At 41.8% G+C, this 18,232-nt stretch overlaps 1 protein-coding gene and 1 non-coding gene across 2 annotated transcripts; both read right to left on the reverse strand.

Moving 5' to 3' along the window:
- Positions 1 to 1,349: 1,349 nt before the first annotated feature.
- Positions 1,350 to 18,030, reverse strand: LOC141719230 (uncharacterized). The gene is made up of 7 exons (XM_074521607.1): positions 17,848 to 18,030; positions 16,778 to 17,795; positions 15,729 to 16,594; positions 15,443 to 15,647; positions 14,259 to 15,211; positions 2,082 to 2,846; positions 1,350 to 1,967 (listed from the first exon to the last, which is right to left on the reverse strand). Exons 1-7 carry the CDS (start codon positions 18,028 to 18,030, stop codon positions 1,350 to 1,352), a joined length of 4,608 nt encoding a protein of 1,535 aa, XP_074377708.1.
- On the reverse strand, positions 5,198 to 5,304 carry LOC141722751 (small nucleolar RNA R71). Its single transcript, XR_012575755.1, has one exon. It is a non-coding gene; the product is annotated as a small nucleolar RNA R71 (small nucleolar RNA).
- Positions 18,031 to 18,232: the final 202 nt, after the last annotated feature.

The following is an 18,232-nucleotide window of genomic DNA, read 5'->3' on the forward strand; positions in this document are numbered from 1 at the left end:
GTTCTTAGTGATAAAAGGCATGAAAAGAAAAAAAATGGAGTAAAAATTGGAATTCATTGCTAATTGTGACTAGGCGTCAAATGGCTAGTAGCCGGCTCGTATTTTTATGCGAGTAGTCTAGGGTTGAGCAAGATGGAGCGAAACGCACTTGCTCAGAAATTGAAAAAAAAAGAGAGAAAAAAAATAGAAAAAAAAGAAAGAAAAAAAAAGAGAAAAAGAAAAAAATAAAGAGTTAATGCATAATTGATCACGAGTGGGCTCTTTGGTATTCGAGTTATTAAGTTCTTAGGGGACTTTGTGCCTAGTGACCTAAGGCTTTTATAGTCTGGGATCCACTAACCTAACGCTCGCTAAATGGATGCCATTGTATAAGTCTTTTGTGGACCTCACTCATTGCACGGTCAGTATTTGTTTGTGTGTTAAATAAAAAGCATGATTCCGTAATAAGCTCCAGTAATCTTGAAGTGTTATAAGTCATTTTGTGATTGCCTTGAGGATAGTTGAGTTATGATAATTGATCTAGTTTCGAAGCATATCTGTTAAGCATTTGCACACACCACGTTTCTGGTTGCATGTTAATGTGCATGATTTGATTGATCTTTATTCACCGAATTGCATTTGTTGAGATGTCGTGAATTGGTTGGTTTGGTCGTAGTGAAGGGGATCGTCGCATTTCATATAGATTGCATTCATGCATGTTTTTGTTTTGTTTTTGAGCCCGTGACGCTTGAGGACAAACATCGATTTAAGTTTGGGGTGTGATAAGTGGAATTTTATACCACTTAGAACGTCTTATAATGGCTTGAATTGATGTCTTGAAATCAAGTATTTTACGTATTTGATGCGTTTTTCTAGTGTTTGTGCATTTTAGGGTATTACTTGCATTTGTGGAGAGATTTCATCAAGAATAAGTCTTAGTATGTGCTTGGCATTGCAAGTGGGAAGTTAGGAGCAGAATGCAGCGAAGAACGGGAGCAGAAAAATGAATTTTCCAGAAAGGTTCTGAGCGCCCGCTCAGCTCTGCTGAGCGACCGCTCAGGAAGCTGGGAGCCCACTCAGGATTGCTGATTTATAAAATATCTTGAAAGAAATAGATTGCATTGATAATTTAGGGTGGTGTCATAATGAGGATCTCATATCAACCCCTTTTCGCTAAGACTGATTTTTCATAATTAAAGATAGTTCTGATTTATACATTTCAAATAAACTGATTACTGATAAAATTTCTTCAAGTGAATAGCGTTCCACACATTCTTGATAGGAGTACCATTGAGTGTCGAAAGATGATAGGTCCCCGGTGCAACGACCTCTGTCACTTGATAAGGTCCTTCCCACGGGGCTTTGAACTTTCATGTTATGGCGGGTTGGGATGCTGCCGACTCTCGGAGTACTAGATCTCCAACCAAAAATTGTTTAACCTTCACCTTCTTGTTGAAGTAAGATGTCGTGCGCGCTTGTTGCTGAAGAACTCTCTTAGATGCTTCATCTCTAACTTCTTCCATAAGAACATTGTGAAGTTGAATTCCTTCCTGTGATGCTTCAACGTCAAAATACTCGACCCTTGGGGAGTTGAGAGACACTTCGACTGGTGAGACAGCCTCTAAGCCGAAGGCCATCTTAAAGGGAGATATCCCTGTTGAGCTCCTGGGGGTTGTTCTATAAGACCAGAGTACATTTGGCAATTCCTCGACCCATGGCCTTGGCAACTCATCAACCCTTTTTTTGATCCCCTGTAGGATTATCCTGTTGGTCACCTCGACCTGTCCGTTGGCTTGGGGGTAAGCTACCGAAGATTTGATGTGCTTTATCTTGAGTTGCGAGAGTGTTTCTATGAACTTATCCCCCACAAATTGAGTTCCGTTGTCGGTTACAACGACTCTTGGTATCCCAAATCTGAACATAATGTATTCCATCAAAAATTCAATCTTCTCTTTCTCGCGAATCTTAGCCAAAGGTCGGGCTTCGACCTATTTTGTTGCATAGTCGACAGCCACGACAATATATTGGGCTTGATTCTTAGACTTTGGGAAAGGGCCCACGATGTTTATGCCCCACTGAAAGAAAGGGCATGGGTTGGTTACCATAATCATTTCTACCGAGGGTTGATGGGACACCGATCCGTATAGCTGACATGACTTACACTTTCGCACAAAATTTTCATAATCACTTCGCATTGTAGGCCAAAAAAGACCTTGCCTCACTATCTTAAGGGCTAGGTTCTTGCCTCCTAAATGATCTCCACAGATGCCAGTATGGACTTCAACCATCGATAGGTGAGCATCTTCAGGACCTAAGCATCGAAGTAGTGGCTCTACGAGTCCCCAACGATATAGCTTATTTTCTAGCACACAATAATTTTTTGCCTTGTATGATATGGATCTAGCTTCATTCTTATCTTGTGGCAGCTTGTTCTGCAAGATATATTCCAAAAAAGGTTGACGCCAATCTGCCATAGAAGATATCTCATTGATTTTCAATATGTTGGGGAATGGAGGGCCTAAATCAATGAAGGGGACCTTTCTTTCATCTACGTAAATTGCCTCAGATGTTGTCACAACGGATGAGGCCAATTTAGACAGTACGTCGGCCCATTGGTTGTCTTCCTTGCAAATATTCTTGATTGTCCATGACTGGACTTTCTCCAATAAAGATATGGCCAGTTTCAAATATGTTGACATTCGAGTGTCGTGCGCTTTGAACTCGCCCTGTAACTGTTTTGCTACAAGCTGTGAATCCCCAAATATCTCTAAAATCTTTACCTCCAGCTCAATTGACAGGCACAAACCTGCTAACAAAGCCTCATACCCAGCTACATTGTTTGTTACTGGAAATGATAATTTTAAGGCCTGTTGTATTTTGAATCCCTCAGGACTGATTAAAATGACACCTACACCCCCTGATGATGATGTTGATGAGCCGTCGACGTAAAGAACCCAAGCCTTTTATGGAAATGATGTTTCTTCAATTATAAGACTGTCGAATTTGCATTCTACAACAAAGTCTGACAAGACTTGAGACTTTACTGCGTTCCGGGGTAGATATTCAATGTGGAATTGGCTGAGCTCGACCGTCCAAGCGGTGAGACAACCTGTCATATCGTGCTTGTACAAGATGCGCTTTGATAAGTGGCATTTTATACCACTTAGAACGTCTTAAAATGGCTTAAATTGGTGTCTTGAAATCAAGTATTTTGTGTATTTGATGCATTTTTCTAGTGTTTATGCATTTCAGGGTATTAGTTGTATTTCGGGGGAGGAATCATCAAGAATAAGCCTTGGCATGTGTTCATCATTGCGAGAGGAAAGGAACGGGCAGATTACGGCGAAGAAACGGAGCAAACTTGGATTTTTTCCAGTGGAGGCCTGCGCGCCCGCGCAGCTATGCTGAGCGGCCGCGCAGGGTCGGGAATTTTGCTGAATTATTTTAGACTTCTACTTCTGTTTGGCTTCCAACTTCTATGTAATCTGAATTTTATGGGACTATTATATAAGTAGATTTGAGACGTTTTCACAAAAAAGAAGAAGAAGAAGATTGTGTTTTACGCAAGAAGCGAAGGAGATAAGGAAGAAGACCGATTTAGCACACCGCAACGAAGAGGAAGCATATTTTCTTGTGATTATTGTTTCGTTGTAACGTTGGATGCTAGTTTTCTTGCTTTGACTTATTTACTCTTGTGACGTACTCTGTTTAATATAATTAGTTTAGTTATTATTTTCTTGTGTTTGTTTATCATGATTTCATATGAACCCATGATGGCGATAAGTTCTATTATGGGCTAATCGTGATCATGGGGTTGCAACGGATTTATTATGGAATTCTTTAGTTAATTGTTTAATACTTTAGTGTGTGATGATTGCTTGATATCTAGTATTGGTTGTGCGTATTCGTCTTATGTGCGTCGCGAACATATAAGATAGGGTGTTAATCTCTTGTGAAGCGACGGTGGATCTTTAGATTTAGAACTTGCCATGCTAGCATAGGTTCATGTACATTGTGCATGATTAGTGGGTAACTCTAACAGTTTTATTTGCCCTATGTAATCAAAAAGGAATAACTTGTGCTTAAATCGTTGTGTTGTCAATTTCTGTAGACATATAGGAACTCAACATAATTGATGACTATTCAACTTCTATCTTAATTGTGGATGCTTGGTAGAATGGTATTAGTACAATGAAAGTTGGCTTTTATCAGTTTCGTGTTATTCAATTAATATCATCACTGTCACATGCTAAAGGTAATAACAATGGCTATAGAAGGAGTAATAATGAAGTTGTGATCTCATGAGTGTTTTATTATTGATAAATTGAAGTGTTAGTTAAGTGGTTAATTAAGTAGTTAATTATAGTTAATATTTAATCAACAATTTTAAGTGTTATTATCTTAACATTGAGAAGTAATCATACATTGGTGAGTGAGTTTAATTAGACAATAATTTAGTCTGAGTCTCTGAGGGAACGAACTAGAAAATATTCTATATTACTTGTGAACGCGTATACTTGCGTGAATATTAGCGCGTGTTTTCGCCCTAACAAGTTTTTGGCGCCGCTGCTGGGGACTCGGCGTATTTGTTTAGTTTATGTACTTACCATCATTGGTCATTAGGACTCAGTGATTAGGACGTAGTAGTTACTTATTTTTTCTGGTTGTGTTTCAGGTACTTTAGCAAGCGTTTATGCAAACTCGTTCTCGTGCTCGCAAGAGGACTTTAGATACAGCTGAGGAGACAGACGAAGTTCTTGATATTCCGGAGAAGTTAGATTTTGAGGATTCGGATTCAGGAACTGAGCAGAAAGAACCAGTAAACATGGGAGATCGTATTGTTCAAGCTGATCCAGCTCTTATGGATTTTTCTCGGCCTAAAATTGATGACATTCAGTCAAGCATCCTTCATCCGGCTATTCAAGCTAACACCTTTGAAATCAAGCCGGGCACTATTCAGATGGTGCAGAATTCTGTTTCTTTTGGAGGAGCGGCAACTGAAGACCCCAACATGCACATAAGGAATTTTGTCAAGATCTGCAGCACTTTTAAGTATAATGGCGTGACTGATGAGGCTATCAAGTTGAGGTTTTTCCCATTCTCACTAAGGGACAAGGCTAAAGACTGGTTACATTCTGAACCAGCTGGGTCCATCACTACGTGGCAAGATCTTGCACAAAAGTTTCTGGTGAAGTTTTATCCGATGGCAAAGACTGCTGCTATGAGGAGTGCTCTTACTCAGTTTGCGCAGTAACCTACAGAATCTATGTGCGAGGCTTGGGAACGCTACAAGGAAATGTTGAGAAAATGTCCACATCATGGAATGCCGGATTGGATGGTGATCACTGGTTTCTATAATGGTTTGGGGGCCCAATCTCGGCCCATGCTCGATGTAGCAGCTGGAGGCGCCTTATGGGCTAAAAGCTATACTGAGGCGTATAATCTTATCGAGACGATGGCTGCAAATGAGCATCAAAACCCAACTCAGAGGATGACGTCAGGCAAGGTAGCAGGTATTTTGGAAGTTGATGCAGCCACCGCTATTGCAACCCAGCTCCAAGCGCTATCAATGAAGGTTAATTCTCTGGCTACGTATGGAGTTAATCAAATAGCTATGGTTTGTGAGCTTTGTGCAGGTTCTCATGCTACGGATCAGTGTTCTCTTGTAAATGAATCTGTTCAGTATGTGAATAATTATCAGTGACAACAGCAGCCTGTGCCAGCGACCTATCATCCTAACAACAAAAATCATCCAAATTTCAGCTGGGGGAATAATCAGAATGCTATTCAGCCACCATATCAGCAAGGAGTGAGTAAACAGTTTAACCCACCTGGATTCCAGCAACCACAGCAGTATGCTACAAGGCAATCATATCCTCAACAGGGAAGTGCAGCTGCACCTACTAGTGCTGATTTTGAGGAACTTAAGTTGTTGTGCAAGAGTCAGGCGGTTTCTATCAAGACCTTGGAAAATCAAATTGGTCAATTAGCCAATGCAGTGCTCAATCGTCAACCTGGCACTCTTCCCAGTGACACGGAAGTACCAGGCAGGAAGGAAGCTAAAGAGCAAGTCAAGGCTATTACCTTAAGGTCTGGTAAAGTAGCTGATGCTGAAAAGGCAAAAGAAGTAGAAGCTGAAATTAGAGGTGAAGACTCTAAGCAAAAGGAGAAAGCAGCGGAACCAAGGAAGACTACTGTTGAACACACTCTGCCTGAGGCTAATACAGGGGAGAAACAGCTCTATCCTCCACTACCTTTTCCTAAGAGATTGCAGCAACAAAAGCTGGATAGACAGTTCGGGAAGTTTCTGGAGGTGTTCAAGAAACTTCACATCAATATACCTTTCGCTGAGGCTCTGGAACAAATGCCTAGTTATGCGAAGTTTATGAAGACTATTCTTTCAAGGAAGGTGAAACTGGATGACCTTGAAACCGTTGCTCTCACGGAAGAATGCAGCACTGTTCTGCAATAAAAGTTACCACCAAAACTGAAAGATCCAGGAAGCTTCACCATTCCTTGCACAATTGGCAATCTGACGTTTGACAAGTGCTTTTGTGATTTGGGAGCAAGCATTAATCTGATGCCGTTGTCGATCTTTAAAAAACTGGATCTGCCTGATCCAAAACCCACGTACATGTCACTACAATTGGCTGACCGTTCCATTACTTACCCAAGGGGCATAGTTGAGGATGTGCTCGTCAAAGTGGATAAGCTCTTCTTTCCAGCAGATTTTGTTATTCTGGATTTTGAGGAAGATAAGAAGATTCCCATAATCTTGGGGAGGCCTTTCTTGGCTACTGGTCGTACCTTGATAGATGTGCAAAAAGGTGAACTTACTATGCGGGTCCAAGATCAGGATGTGACCTTCAACGTATTCAAGGCAATGAAATTCCCTACAGAAGATGAGGAGTGCTTAAAAGTGGATGTGATTGATTCTGCGATTACTTCGGAACTCGATCACATGCTAATGTCTGATGCATTGGAAAAGGCCTTAGTGGGGGATTTTGACAGCGATGATGAAGATAGCAACGAGCAATTACAATATCTGAACGCTTCTCCCTGGAAGCGAAAGCTGGACATACCATTTGAATCTCTTGGTACTTCTTACCTCAAGAACGCTGAAGGGAAGCTCAAACCATCAATAGAGGAAGCACATACCTTGGAGCTCAAGCCATTACCTGAACACTTGAGGTATGCTTTTTTAGGTGATTTATCTACATTACCTGTTATTATTTCATCTGACCTTTCAGGTAGTGAGGAAGACAAGCTCTTAAGGATTTTGAGAGAATTCAAATCGGCTATAGGATGGACCATAGCAGACATCAAGGGGATAAGTCCTTCATATTGTATGCATAAAATTCTGCTAGAGGAAGGTAGTAAGCCAACTGTGGAACAGCAGCGAAGACTGAATCCCATCATGAAGGAGGTGGTGAAGAAAGAAATTCTGAAATGGCTAGATGCAGGCATCATTTATCCTATTTCTGATAGCTCGTGGGTGAGCCCCGTACAATGTGTACCTAAGAAGGGAGGTATCACTGTGGTCGCAAATGAAAAGAATGAGCTCATCCCTACTCGAACAGTTACAAGATGGAGAGTATGCATGGATTATAGAAAATTGAACAAAGCCACAAGGAAAGATCACTTCCCTCTTCCATTTATTGATCAGATGCTTGACAGATTGGCGGGACATGAGTATTTTTGTCTTCTGGATGGTTATTCCGGGTATAATCAGATGTGTATTGCACCAGAGGATCAGGAAAAGACTACCTTCACTTGTCCATTTGGCACATTTGCTTTTCGCAGAGTTTCGTTTGGGTTATGTGGCGCACCGACCACCTTTCAGAGATATATGATGGCTATATTCTCTGACATGATTGGAAATAACGTCGAAGTGTTCATGGATGACTTCTCCGTCTTTGGACACTCATATGATGAATGTTTGAATAATCTGCGCGCCGTACTCAAAAGATGTGTGGAAACTAATTTGGTGCTTAATTGGGAGAAATGTCATTTTATGGTGCGTGAAGGCACTATCCTTGGGCATAAGGTCTCTAGCAAGGGTCTGAAGGTGGACAAGGCCAAGGTGGGAGTCATTGAAAATCTTCCCCCACCTAATTCTGTGAAAGGAATCCGTAGTTTTCTTGGTCATGCGGGTTTTTATCGGCGATTCATCAAGGACTTTTCAAAGATATCTAAGCCGTTGTGCAATTTGCTTGAGAAAGATGTGCCTTTCAAATTTGATGATGAATGTTTGGCAGCATTCGAGACTCTCAAGGAGAGTTTGATCACGGTACCAGTCATTACAGCACCAGATTGGACAGAACCATTTGAGATGATGTGTGATGCGAGTGATTATGCGGTAGGTGCAGTTCTGGGACAGCGCAAGAAAAATCTCTTCCATGTGGTCTACTATGCGAGTAAGACTTTAAATGGTGCCCAATTGAACTACACCACTACTGAGAAGGAGCTTTTGGCTATAGTCTTTGGCTTTGAGAAATTTCGATCTTATCTGCTTGGTACGAAAGTAACAGTATTCACTGATCATGCAGCTATTCGCTATCTGGTTTCTAAGAAGGATTCGAAGCCGAGACTCATTCGTTGGGTGCTTTTACTTCAGGAATTTGAGTTAGAGATCAAAGATAGAAAAGGTACTGAGAATCAAGTAGCTGACCATCTCTCTAGGTTGGAGAATCCCGATTCTACTTCACAAGATAGGACGTTAATCAATGAATCTTTTCCGGATGAGCAGTTGTTTGCAATTCAGGAGGAAGAACCATGGTTTGCAGATATTGTAAACTATCTCGTCAGCAATATAATGCCTCTTAATTTGACATCCGCTCAAAAGAAGAAATTTCTGCATGAGGTGAAGTGGTATATGTGGGATGAACCATATTTGTTTAGACAGGGAGCTGACCAGATCATCAGGAGATGTATCCCGTTCTGTGAGACGGAGGGGATATTACGAGACTGCCATTCCACGGTTTATGGGGGACACTATGGAGGTGAGAAGACGGCAGCTCGTATTCTGCAAGCAGGTTTTTTCTGGCCTACTTTGTTCAAGGATGCTCATCAGTTTGTTTTAAGGTGTGATCGTTGCCAAAGAGTGGGAAATTTGTCAAGAAAGGATGAAATGCCATTAAATGTGATGCTTGAAGTCGAGGTCTTTGATGTATGGGGAATCGATTTCATGGGGCCTTTTATCTCGTCTTGCAATAATCAGTACATCTTGCTGGCAGTCGATTATGTCTCAAAATGGGTCGAAGTTAAAGCTTTACCGACAAATGATGCAAAGGCAGTACTAAATTTTCTTCATAAGCAAATTTTCACAAGGTTTGGAACACCTCGGGTAATCATAAGTGATGAAGGATCGCATTTTTGCAACCGTAAGTTCACTTCTATGATGCAACATTATAATGTGAATCATCGAGTAGCTACTGCCTATCATCCGCAAACAAATGGTCAAGCGGAAGTGTCTAACAGAGAGATAAAGCGCATTCTAGAGAAGGTTGTTTGTCCGTCAAGGAAGGATTGGTCTTTAAAGCTCGATGAAGCTGTTTGGGCTTACAGAACAGCATACAAAACTCCACTTGGGATGTCACCGTTCCAGTTGGTGTACGGTAAGGGATGTCATCTACCTGCGGAGCTTGAGCATAAGGCCTACTGGGCATTGAAGAAGTTGAACCTGGATTTAGATGCAGCTGGTAAGAAAAGAATGCTTCAGCTTAATGAACTGGATGAATTTCGACTTCAAGCGTACGAATATAACAAAATGTATAAGGAAAAGGTGAAGGTGGCACGATAGGAAGCTACATCCAAAGTTATTTGTGCCAGGGCAACAAGTTCTCTTATTCAACTCTCGGCTCCGACTTTTTCCTGGGAAGTTGAAATCAAGGTGGTCTGGACCTTTTATTGTCAAAACTGTGTTTCCACATGGAGCGGTGGAAATTTTTGAGAATGATCCGGACCAAGCATTCAAGGTTAACGGACAGCGGTTGAAGCACTACTATGGGGACATGGCAAACCGAGAAGTGGTTAGTGCCATTTTGTTGACTACTTGAGCAGGGTACGAAACGTCAAGCTAATGACGAAAAAGAAGCGCTGCGTGGGAGGCAACCCATGAATTATTGTTACAGGAACCCTTAGAAGTTAATAACCTATCCAAAAACACAAAAAAATCAGAAAACATGGGCTGAAAAAAAAAAATTCCAGTGACCCCCTGCGCGCCCGCGCAGCTAAGCTGAGCGGCCGCGCAGCAAGCTGAGCGCCCGCGCAGCTATGCTGAGCGGCCGGGGGTGCAGCTATGCTGAGCGGCCGGGGGTCGAGGACCAGAATTTTTTTTTTACAGTTCAGAAAAAAAAAACAAAAATAGTTTTAGCCCATAAACCCATGATTTGTTCCCACTACCCCATCATTTTATCCCTTAATTCCCAAACCCTAATCTCATCCACACCCTATATATACATACACCTATCCTACATATCTCCCACAAAACTTCCTACACTTAAACCCTCTCACAAACATCAAATATCAGTTCTTACACGCTTTTATTCACGAATCAATGGCACCCAAGAGAGCACGCACTATTGACAGCAGCAGCACATTTCCTACTGTTGATTCATCGAGGGGTACTGCTGCAAGGCCTCGGTTAACTGACAGAGCCGCAGAGGAGGAGTACACTAGGCTGTTGGGTAAGCCGATTCTGAAGGAGAGGGGGTTTTTACCATCGGGGAGGGATGGTGAGTTGTTGCCCATGATTGCAGAGAAGGGGTGGATAGCTTTTTGTGAGTCACCCGAAGCAGTACCGATGAGCGTTGTTCGCGAGTTCTACGCGAACGCGAAGGCTGAAAAGAATGGGTTTTCTGTGGTCCGTGGGCTGACGGTTGATTATCATCATGCGGCGATTCGCCGTGTGATTGGACAGCGAGAGAGGAAGCCCGAGGAGGAGAACTGGAATGAAAAGACTGCTGAGGATTTTGACTTGGATTTGATTTGTGCGATTCTCTGTCGACCGGGCACAGTTTGGACCTGTAGTACAGGCAATAATGAGTATCGTCACTTTCCGGCGATCGCCATGAACAGGTATGCCCGTGCATGGAATGCATTTATTTGTGCTAATATTTTGCCTTCTTCACATGCACACGAGGTCACAGTTGAGAGAGCACAGTTGTTGTGGGGAATTCTGAATGAGGAGTACTATGTGGACCTTGGTGAGTTTATCTACCAAGGAATTCTGAAGTTATGAGGGGAGCGAAGCATATGAACATCCCTTATGCATCCACGGTTACGAAGCTATGCCGAGCAGTGGGAGTGAACTGGTCGGCTCATGAGTAGTTGCAGTTGCCAGCAGCTCCAATTGATTCTGGCACTCTGAATGGGATGCAGGAGTGGACCGGTGGTGAGCCTGAGGAGCATGGGCTGGGTTATCATCTTCCAGGAGGGCGTCCAGCACGAGGTGCTACTATGGCTAGGCCAGGGCGTGATGAGGCTGGTTCTTCGAGAGCTCAGGAGGGTGCTGGGATGGTTGATGCCCAGTATAGGAGGCTTTCACGGCGGATGGATGCCATGTATGAGACACAGAGCAGGTTTGCTCAGGAACTCACCCTTGCGTTAGGGACTGCTTTTCGAGGCCTTGGAGCTGATATTCAGTGGCCAGTTTTTGGTGAGGACTCTGCATACCCGCCGCCTGATACTCCACCCACTGAGGGTGATGATGATGATGACTCCGAGTAGGTATACCCTGTGTTCCTTTCTACTACTTTCACTGAGGACAGTGAAGATTTTCAGTTTGGGGGTGGTAGTTAAGGAATTTTGTGTGTGTGTCATTTAGTTGCATATTCATGATAGTTTAGTTCATATAGTTGCATAATTTATGCCATATAGTTTTTTTATGAATGTCATGTAGCTCATGCATTTACCATGATCCCTTTTGCAATGATTTATCGACTGAATTGTGATATTGATGTGAGTGTAGTGATAGCATTAAAGTAATATTAAGTTGTGTAGGTTGATATGCATGCTAGAAACAATTGTAAGTCCACTAAGTCTTAGAGAATGCGAAAGGGCTAGATTGTGTTATGATTTGGTTATTTTCAAGGTCAATCTACTTATTATGCTTAGAATTCGATTATAGGTTCTTAGTGATAAAGACATGAAAAAAAAATTTGGAGAAAAAAATATGGGAGTTGTTGCTAGTTGTGGCTAGGCGTCAAATGGCTAGTAGCCGGCTCGCGTATGTTGCGAGTAGTTTAGGGTTGAGCAAGATGGAGCGAAACACACTTGCTCAGAAATTAAAAAATAAATAAATAAAAAAAATTGGCATAATTGATCAAGAGTGGGCTCTTTGGTATTCGAGTTATTAAGTTCTTAGGGGACTTTGTGCCTAGCGACCTAAGGCTTAGAGTCTGGGATCCGCTAACCTAACGCTCGTTACATGGATATCATTGTATAAGTCTTTTGTGGACCTCACTCATTGCACGGTCAAATAAGCATTTGAGTTGTAAATAAAAAGCACGATTCCGTAGTAAGCTCCAGAGTTCTTGTAGTGTTGTATATCACTTTGTGCCTGGAATTTTTATTCTTTGTATAATCGTAGGATTGCCTTGAGGATAGTCTAGTCATAGTAATTGGTCTAGTTCCGAAGCATATCTGTTAAGCATTTGCACACACCACGTTTCTGGCTGTATGTCCGTTTGCATGAGTTTATTGATCTTTAGTTGTCTAACTGCATTCGTTGAGATGTGGCAATTTGGTTGATTAATTGTAATAAGGGGGATCGCTGCATTTTCATATAGATTGCATTCATGCATATTTTTATTTGTTTTTGAGTCTGTGACGCTTGAGGGCAAACATCGATTTAAGTTTGGGGGTGTGATAAGTGGCATTTTATACCACTTAGAACGTCTTAAAATGGCTTAAATTGGTGTCTTGAAATCAAGTATTCTGTGTATTTGATGCGTTTTTCTAGTGTTTATGCATTTCAGGGTATTAGTTGTATTTCGGGGGAGGAATCATCAAGAATAAGCCTTGGCATGTGTTCACCATTGCGAGAGGAAATGAACGGGCAGATTACGGTGAAGAAACGGAGCAAACTTGGATTTTTTCCAGTGGAGGCCTGCGCGCCCGCGCAGCTATGCTGAGCGGCCGCGCAGGGTCGGGAATTTTGCTGAATTATTTTAGACTTCTACTTCTGTTTGGCTTCCAACTTCTATGTAATCTGAATTTTATGGGACTATTATATAAGTAGATTTGAGACGTTTTCACAAAAAAGAAGAAGAAGAAGATTGTGTTTTACGCAAGAAGCGAAGGAGATAAGGAAGAAGACCGATTTAGCACACCGCAACGAAGAGGAAGCATATTTTCTTATGATTCTTGTTTCGTTGTAACGTTGGATGCTAGTTTTCTTGCTTTGACTTATTTACTCTTGTGACCTACTCTGTTTAATATAATTAGTTTAGTTATTATTTTCTTGTGTTTGTTTATCATGATTTCATATGAACCCATGATGGCGATAAGTTCTATTATGGGCTAATCGTGATCATGGGGTTGCAACGGATTTATTATGGAATTCTTTAGTTAATTGTTTAATACTTTAGTGTGTGATGATTGCTTGATATCTAGTATTGGTTGTGCGTATTCGTCTTATGTGCGTCGCGAACATATAAGATAGGGTGTTAATCTCTTGTGAAGCGACGGTGGATCTTGAGATTTAGAACTTGCCATGCTAGCATAGGTTCATGTACGTTGTGCATGATTAGTGGGTAACTCTAACAGTTTTATTTGCCCTATGTAATCAAAAAGGAATAACTTGTGCTTAAATCGTTGTGTTGTCAATTTCTGTAGACATATAGGAACTCAACATAATTGATGACTATTCAACTTCTATCTTAATTGTGGATGCTTGGTAGAATGGTATTAGTACAATGAAAGTTGGCTTTTATCAGTTTCGTGTTATTCGATTAATATCATCACTGTCACATGCTAAAGGTAATAACAATGGCTATAGAAGGAGTAATAATGAAGTTGTGATCTCATGAGTGTTTTATTATTGATAAATTGAAGTGTTAGTTAAGTGGTTAATTAAGTAGTTAATTATAGTTAATATTTAATCAACAATTTTAAGTGTTATTATCTTAACATTGAGAAGTAATCATACATTGGTGAGTGAGTTTAATTAGACAATAATTTAGTCTGAGTCTCTGAGGGAACGAACTAGAAAATATTCTATATTACTTGCGAACGCGTATACTTGCGTGAATATTAGCGCGTGTTTTCGCCCTAACACGCTTCAGGGGTTGGTCAGTCATGACTTTTATCAGACGGCCTTGGAAATAGTGTCGGAGCTTTCTGCTTGCTACCACGAGAGCATAAACTAACTTTTCCACATGGGGGTAATGAGTTTCAGCGTCTTTCAGGGTGTGACTGACGTAGTAGACTGGAGCTTCTCGTCCCTCGACATCTTTAACGAACACAGAGGCTACTAACACATCGGAGGCCGAGATGTATACTTTCAAAGTCTCACGAGGCAATGCTCTTTCTAAAACTGGGGGACTTGTCAAAAATGCTTTTATAGCTTCAAAGCTTTCTTTACATTGATCTTCCCATATCAACTTTTTGTTCCTTGATGCTTCTTTGATGACCTTGAAGAAGGGACTACATTTTTTGGAGGCTTGTGGTATGAAGCGCCGAAGGGCCGCTATACAACCAGTAAGACGTTGAACCTCTTTGATGGTCGACGGGTCTTTCATTTCAAATATGGCTTTGATCTGTGAGGGGTCAGCCTCGATCCCTCGTTGGGAAACAAGAAATCCTAGGAATTTCCCAGATGTTAAGCCAAAAGAGCACTTTAGCGAATTCAATCTCATGTTATTACGCCTGACGTTCTCAAAAGTCTCTCGAAGGTCGCTGCAATGATTATTTGAAGATTTTGATTTGGTTATCATATCATCAACATACACCTCGAGGTTCCGACCCAATTGCTTCTTAAATATTTCATCCATCATGCGCTGAAATGTTGCACCAGCATTGATTAACCCGAAAGGCATGTTTCGATATGCAAAGACCCCTCGATGTGTGATAAACGCTGTTTGTTCCCAATCTTGATCATCCATCCTGATTTGGTTATATCCTGAGAACGCGTCCATGAAAGACAACAGTTCGTGACCGGCCGTAGCGTCAATAAGTTGATCTATATTCGGTAAAGGATAATAATCCTTCGGACAGGCTCTGTTAAGGTCTGAATAATCAACACACATTCACCATTTCCCATTACTTTTCTTCACCAGGACAACATTAGCAATCCATGTTAGAAATTTCACCGGCTCGATGAAATGGGCAAGTAAGAGCCGATCAAGCTCCTATTCTATAGCTCATCATTTTTCTTCTGAGAACATGCGTCTCTTTTTCTTGACTGGGTTTTTTTGGTGGTCGACATGTAGAGAGTGTCTCGCTACATCGACGGGTATACCTGGCATGTCGGAAGGCGACCATGCGAAAATATCCGAAAATTCTCGAAGCAACCTTGTTAATTCATCTTTTATCTGGATGTTTAGATCTTTTCCCACTTTAACTGTTTTATCTGGAAAATTTTCAACTATCGACACCTCGACAGTTTCACCGACAGGAAAGAACGAGGGATCCCTCGGGATATCGATAATGTTATTGGGGTCTATCTGAACAACCTCGTTGACAGTTTGAGAATCACAATCTTATTTTTTGGGTACGACGGTAGTAAAGTAGCATTATCTCGAGACCGCTTGGTCACCGCACATCTCCCCCACTCCAAACTCAGTTGGGAATTTCATCTTCAAATGGGGTATCGACGTGATGGCTTCCAGTGCCGATATAGTCGTTCGGCCTAGAATGGCATTGTGGCTTGAGTTTGCACTAATTACATGAAACTTAACTATCTTCCATACTTGGCAAGGCATTGTGTCGAAAAGAACCGGTAGATCAATTGTTCCAACAAGTTTTACCTCATTACCCGTGAAGCCATAAAGAGGCGAATGGATATTTTCTAGTTTTCTTTCCCCTGTATCCATTCGCGCTAAGGCGTGATGATATAGAATGTCGACGGAACTATCATTATCGACAAGGATCTTTTTTACTATATTGGTGCCAATTTTGGCAGTGATAACTAGCGCATCTTGATGTCCTCTTATGATGTTTGGAGAGTAATCTTCATCTGAGAAGGATATGACAAGAGATGGAGATGGTTTGCATTTCTTTGGACATGAAGGGTTAACACTACACACCTCTCGGGCGTAGGACTTACGAGAATTGTTTGACATACCTCCAGCGGCATAACTGCCGAAGATTACATCGACTATTCTGTCATCTTGTCTTTGTTGATTTTGGTCCTGTCCTTCGATGTAAAGGATGAAATGGCCTCTTCTGATTTTGGATTCGATGAGATTGCTTAATTGATAGCATTGTTCTGTAGTGTGTCCCGTATCTTCGTGATAGTCACAATATCGAGAGCTTGGAGGACGACCTGGCTTCATAGGCCTCGGGGGTCGAAAATCAGGTTCTGTCTTCAGAATTGCCAAGATTGTTGCTTTGTCGACTGTAAGCTTGGTAAACTCTTTATCTTTTCTTTCACGGGGCTGCCCTTTTCTATCTGATACAGGTTATCGCTGGTATTCTCGACCTCTCGGGCATTGAAATTTCTCCTTTCCGGTATCCCTTCTCGGCGATGATCGTCGAGGAGATTTGGAGTCATACCTTCGAGACCTTGGGGTCCGGGGGCTATGAGTTCTTGTCCTGTCACACTTGTAGTTAGAGCGTCGGGGAGATCTTATACTTCCCACCGCTTCTTGGAGCGTCATCCGATGTTCGACAATCTGGAAAGCCGCATGAAGATGCTGGGGATGCTTTTCTATGAGCTCTTCTAGCAGAATGCCATGTCGGCTTCCATCAATGCCTGCAGCTAAATAGTTTACTGCCAAAGGTTCCTCTAGGTCTGTTATTTCAGATATAGCTTGACGAAAGCGGCCTAAATAGCTTCTCAAGGATTCGCTAGACCTTTGACGCATCGTAATCAAAGATGCTGTGATCTTGCCCCCTTTGTAGTTGCTTGAAAACCTCGTTTGAAGTTTAGTTTTCAATGTAGTCCAGGAGTCGATCGACCTAGATGGGAGATTGTTATACCAACGTAAGGCTGTTCCCTGTAAACATGTAGAGAAGAATTGGCAACGGGCGACTTCTGAGTGTCCGTAGGATGCCATTCGACCATCGAAAGTATTGAGGAAGCCTGATGGGTCGGTCGATCCATCAAATTGATCGAGCGCCGGGGTTTTCAAAGTCCTGTATATCTTAGCTTTTTCGATACTTCGAGATAGGGGGCTTTCAACCGGGGCTTCAAATCTCGACTGCGTTTTAACTAAATCACGCAGTTGAGCCATATCTTCCTGCATCTTAAGAAACTCCTCTTGTGATATCGAGTCTGTTGACATCGACCCTTGCGGGGTACCACCTGAAGAAACTGTCCTGGGGCGTCGAGGCCTGGAATATATAGACTCGTTGGATACTTCCTCCTCATCATAGTAGTAATCTTCATCGTCCTCTGACAGCTCTATATACCCCAGCCCTTCATCACCCCCTTCCTTAATTGACGTCTGCTTCAACTCCTGTTGTAAACGATGGATTTCTCTTATTTTCTCTAGCTTTGCTTCCAGTCTTTTAGTTTCAGCTTCTAACAACTTAAGTTCTTCATCTGAACCTTCCGTGCCCTCTATTTCCTGCTCCCGTAAAAGTTTTTTCTGTCTCAATTTCTGCAAATGCAACCTAGCATCACTGGAGAGGACCTGCTTTCCTTTTTTCTGTTAGAACACGAGAACGGGTGTCTTTAGTTATTCTCCTTTTACGCTTAACAGGTGGTTTCTGCATCTGAGAGCCTTCAGGTGGGGGATTATCCTCCACTGGAAACAACCGTCTTGGCTTGAGGGTCGATGATTTTTTTTCTTTTCCTGCTGGATTAATTTGCTCTGATTTTTGGACAGTTTGGATCTCTGCCGTGTTTCCGCATTTCTCTGGATCTTCTTCTTCAATTATCATGTTGGAGTATCAAATTTCAGAGTTCCTTCTAGCGCCAAATGATGACCCTAGGTTTGAGTCATATTTAAGTGAGGAATAACACTCTTATATTGATACTTATTTTTCCAACCCTCTTTAAGTAGGGCAATTAATCTCTATTTACAGGACCCTTAATGGGTTTTTCCCTTTACAATTGGGCCCCTATTGGGCTTTTTATTACAAG

This window comes from Apium graveolens, chromosome 4 (genome assembly GCF_009905375.1).
Source record: "Apium graveolens cultivar Ventura chromosome 4, ASM990537v1, whole genome shotgun sequence".
NCBI classification, from domain to species: domain Eukaryota; kingdom Viridiplantae; phylum Streptophyta; class Magnoliopsida; order Apiales; family Apiaceae; genus Apium; species Apium graveolens.

Bases quoted from the DNA above. Each gene is read 5' to 3' on its own strand.
- LOC141719230 (XM_074521607.1), bottom strand. From the start codon at position 18,030: ATGATAATTGAAGAAGAAGATCCAGAGAAATGCGGAAACACGGCAGAG. The intron at 15,648-15,728 runs GTCTCGAGATAA...GAGGTTGTTCAG, and splicing joins AGATGTGCGGTGACCAAGCG to ATAGACCCCAATAACATTAT. The intron at 1,968-2,081 runs GTAACCAACCCA...GCAACAAAATAG, and splicing joins CCTCGGTAGAAATGATTATG to GTCGAAGCCCGACCTTTGGC.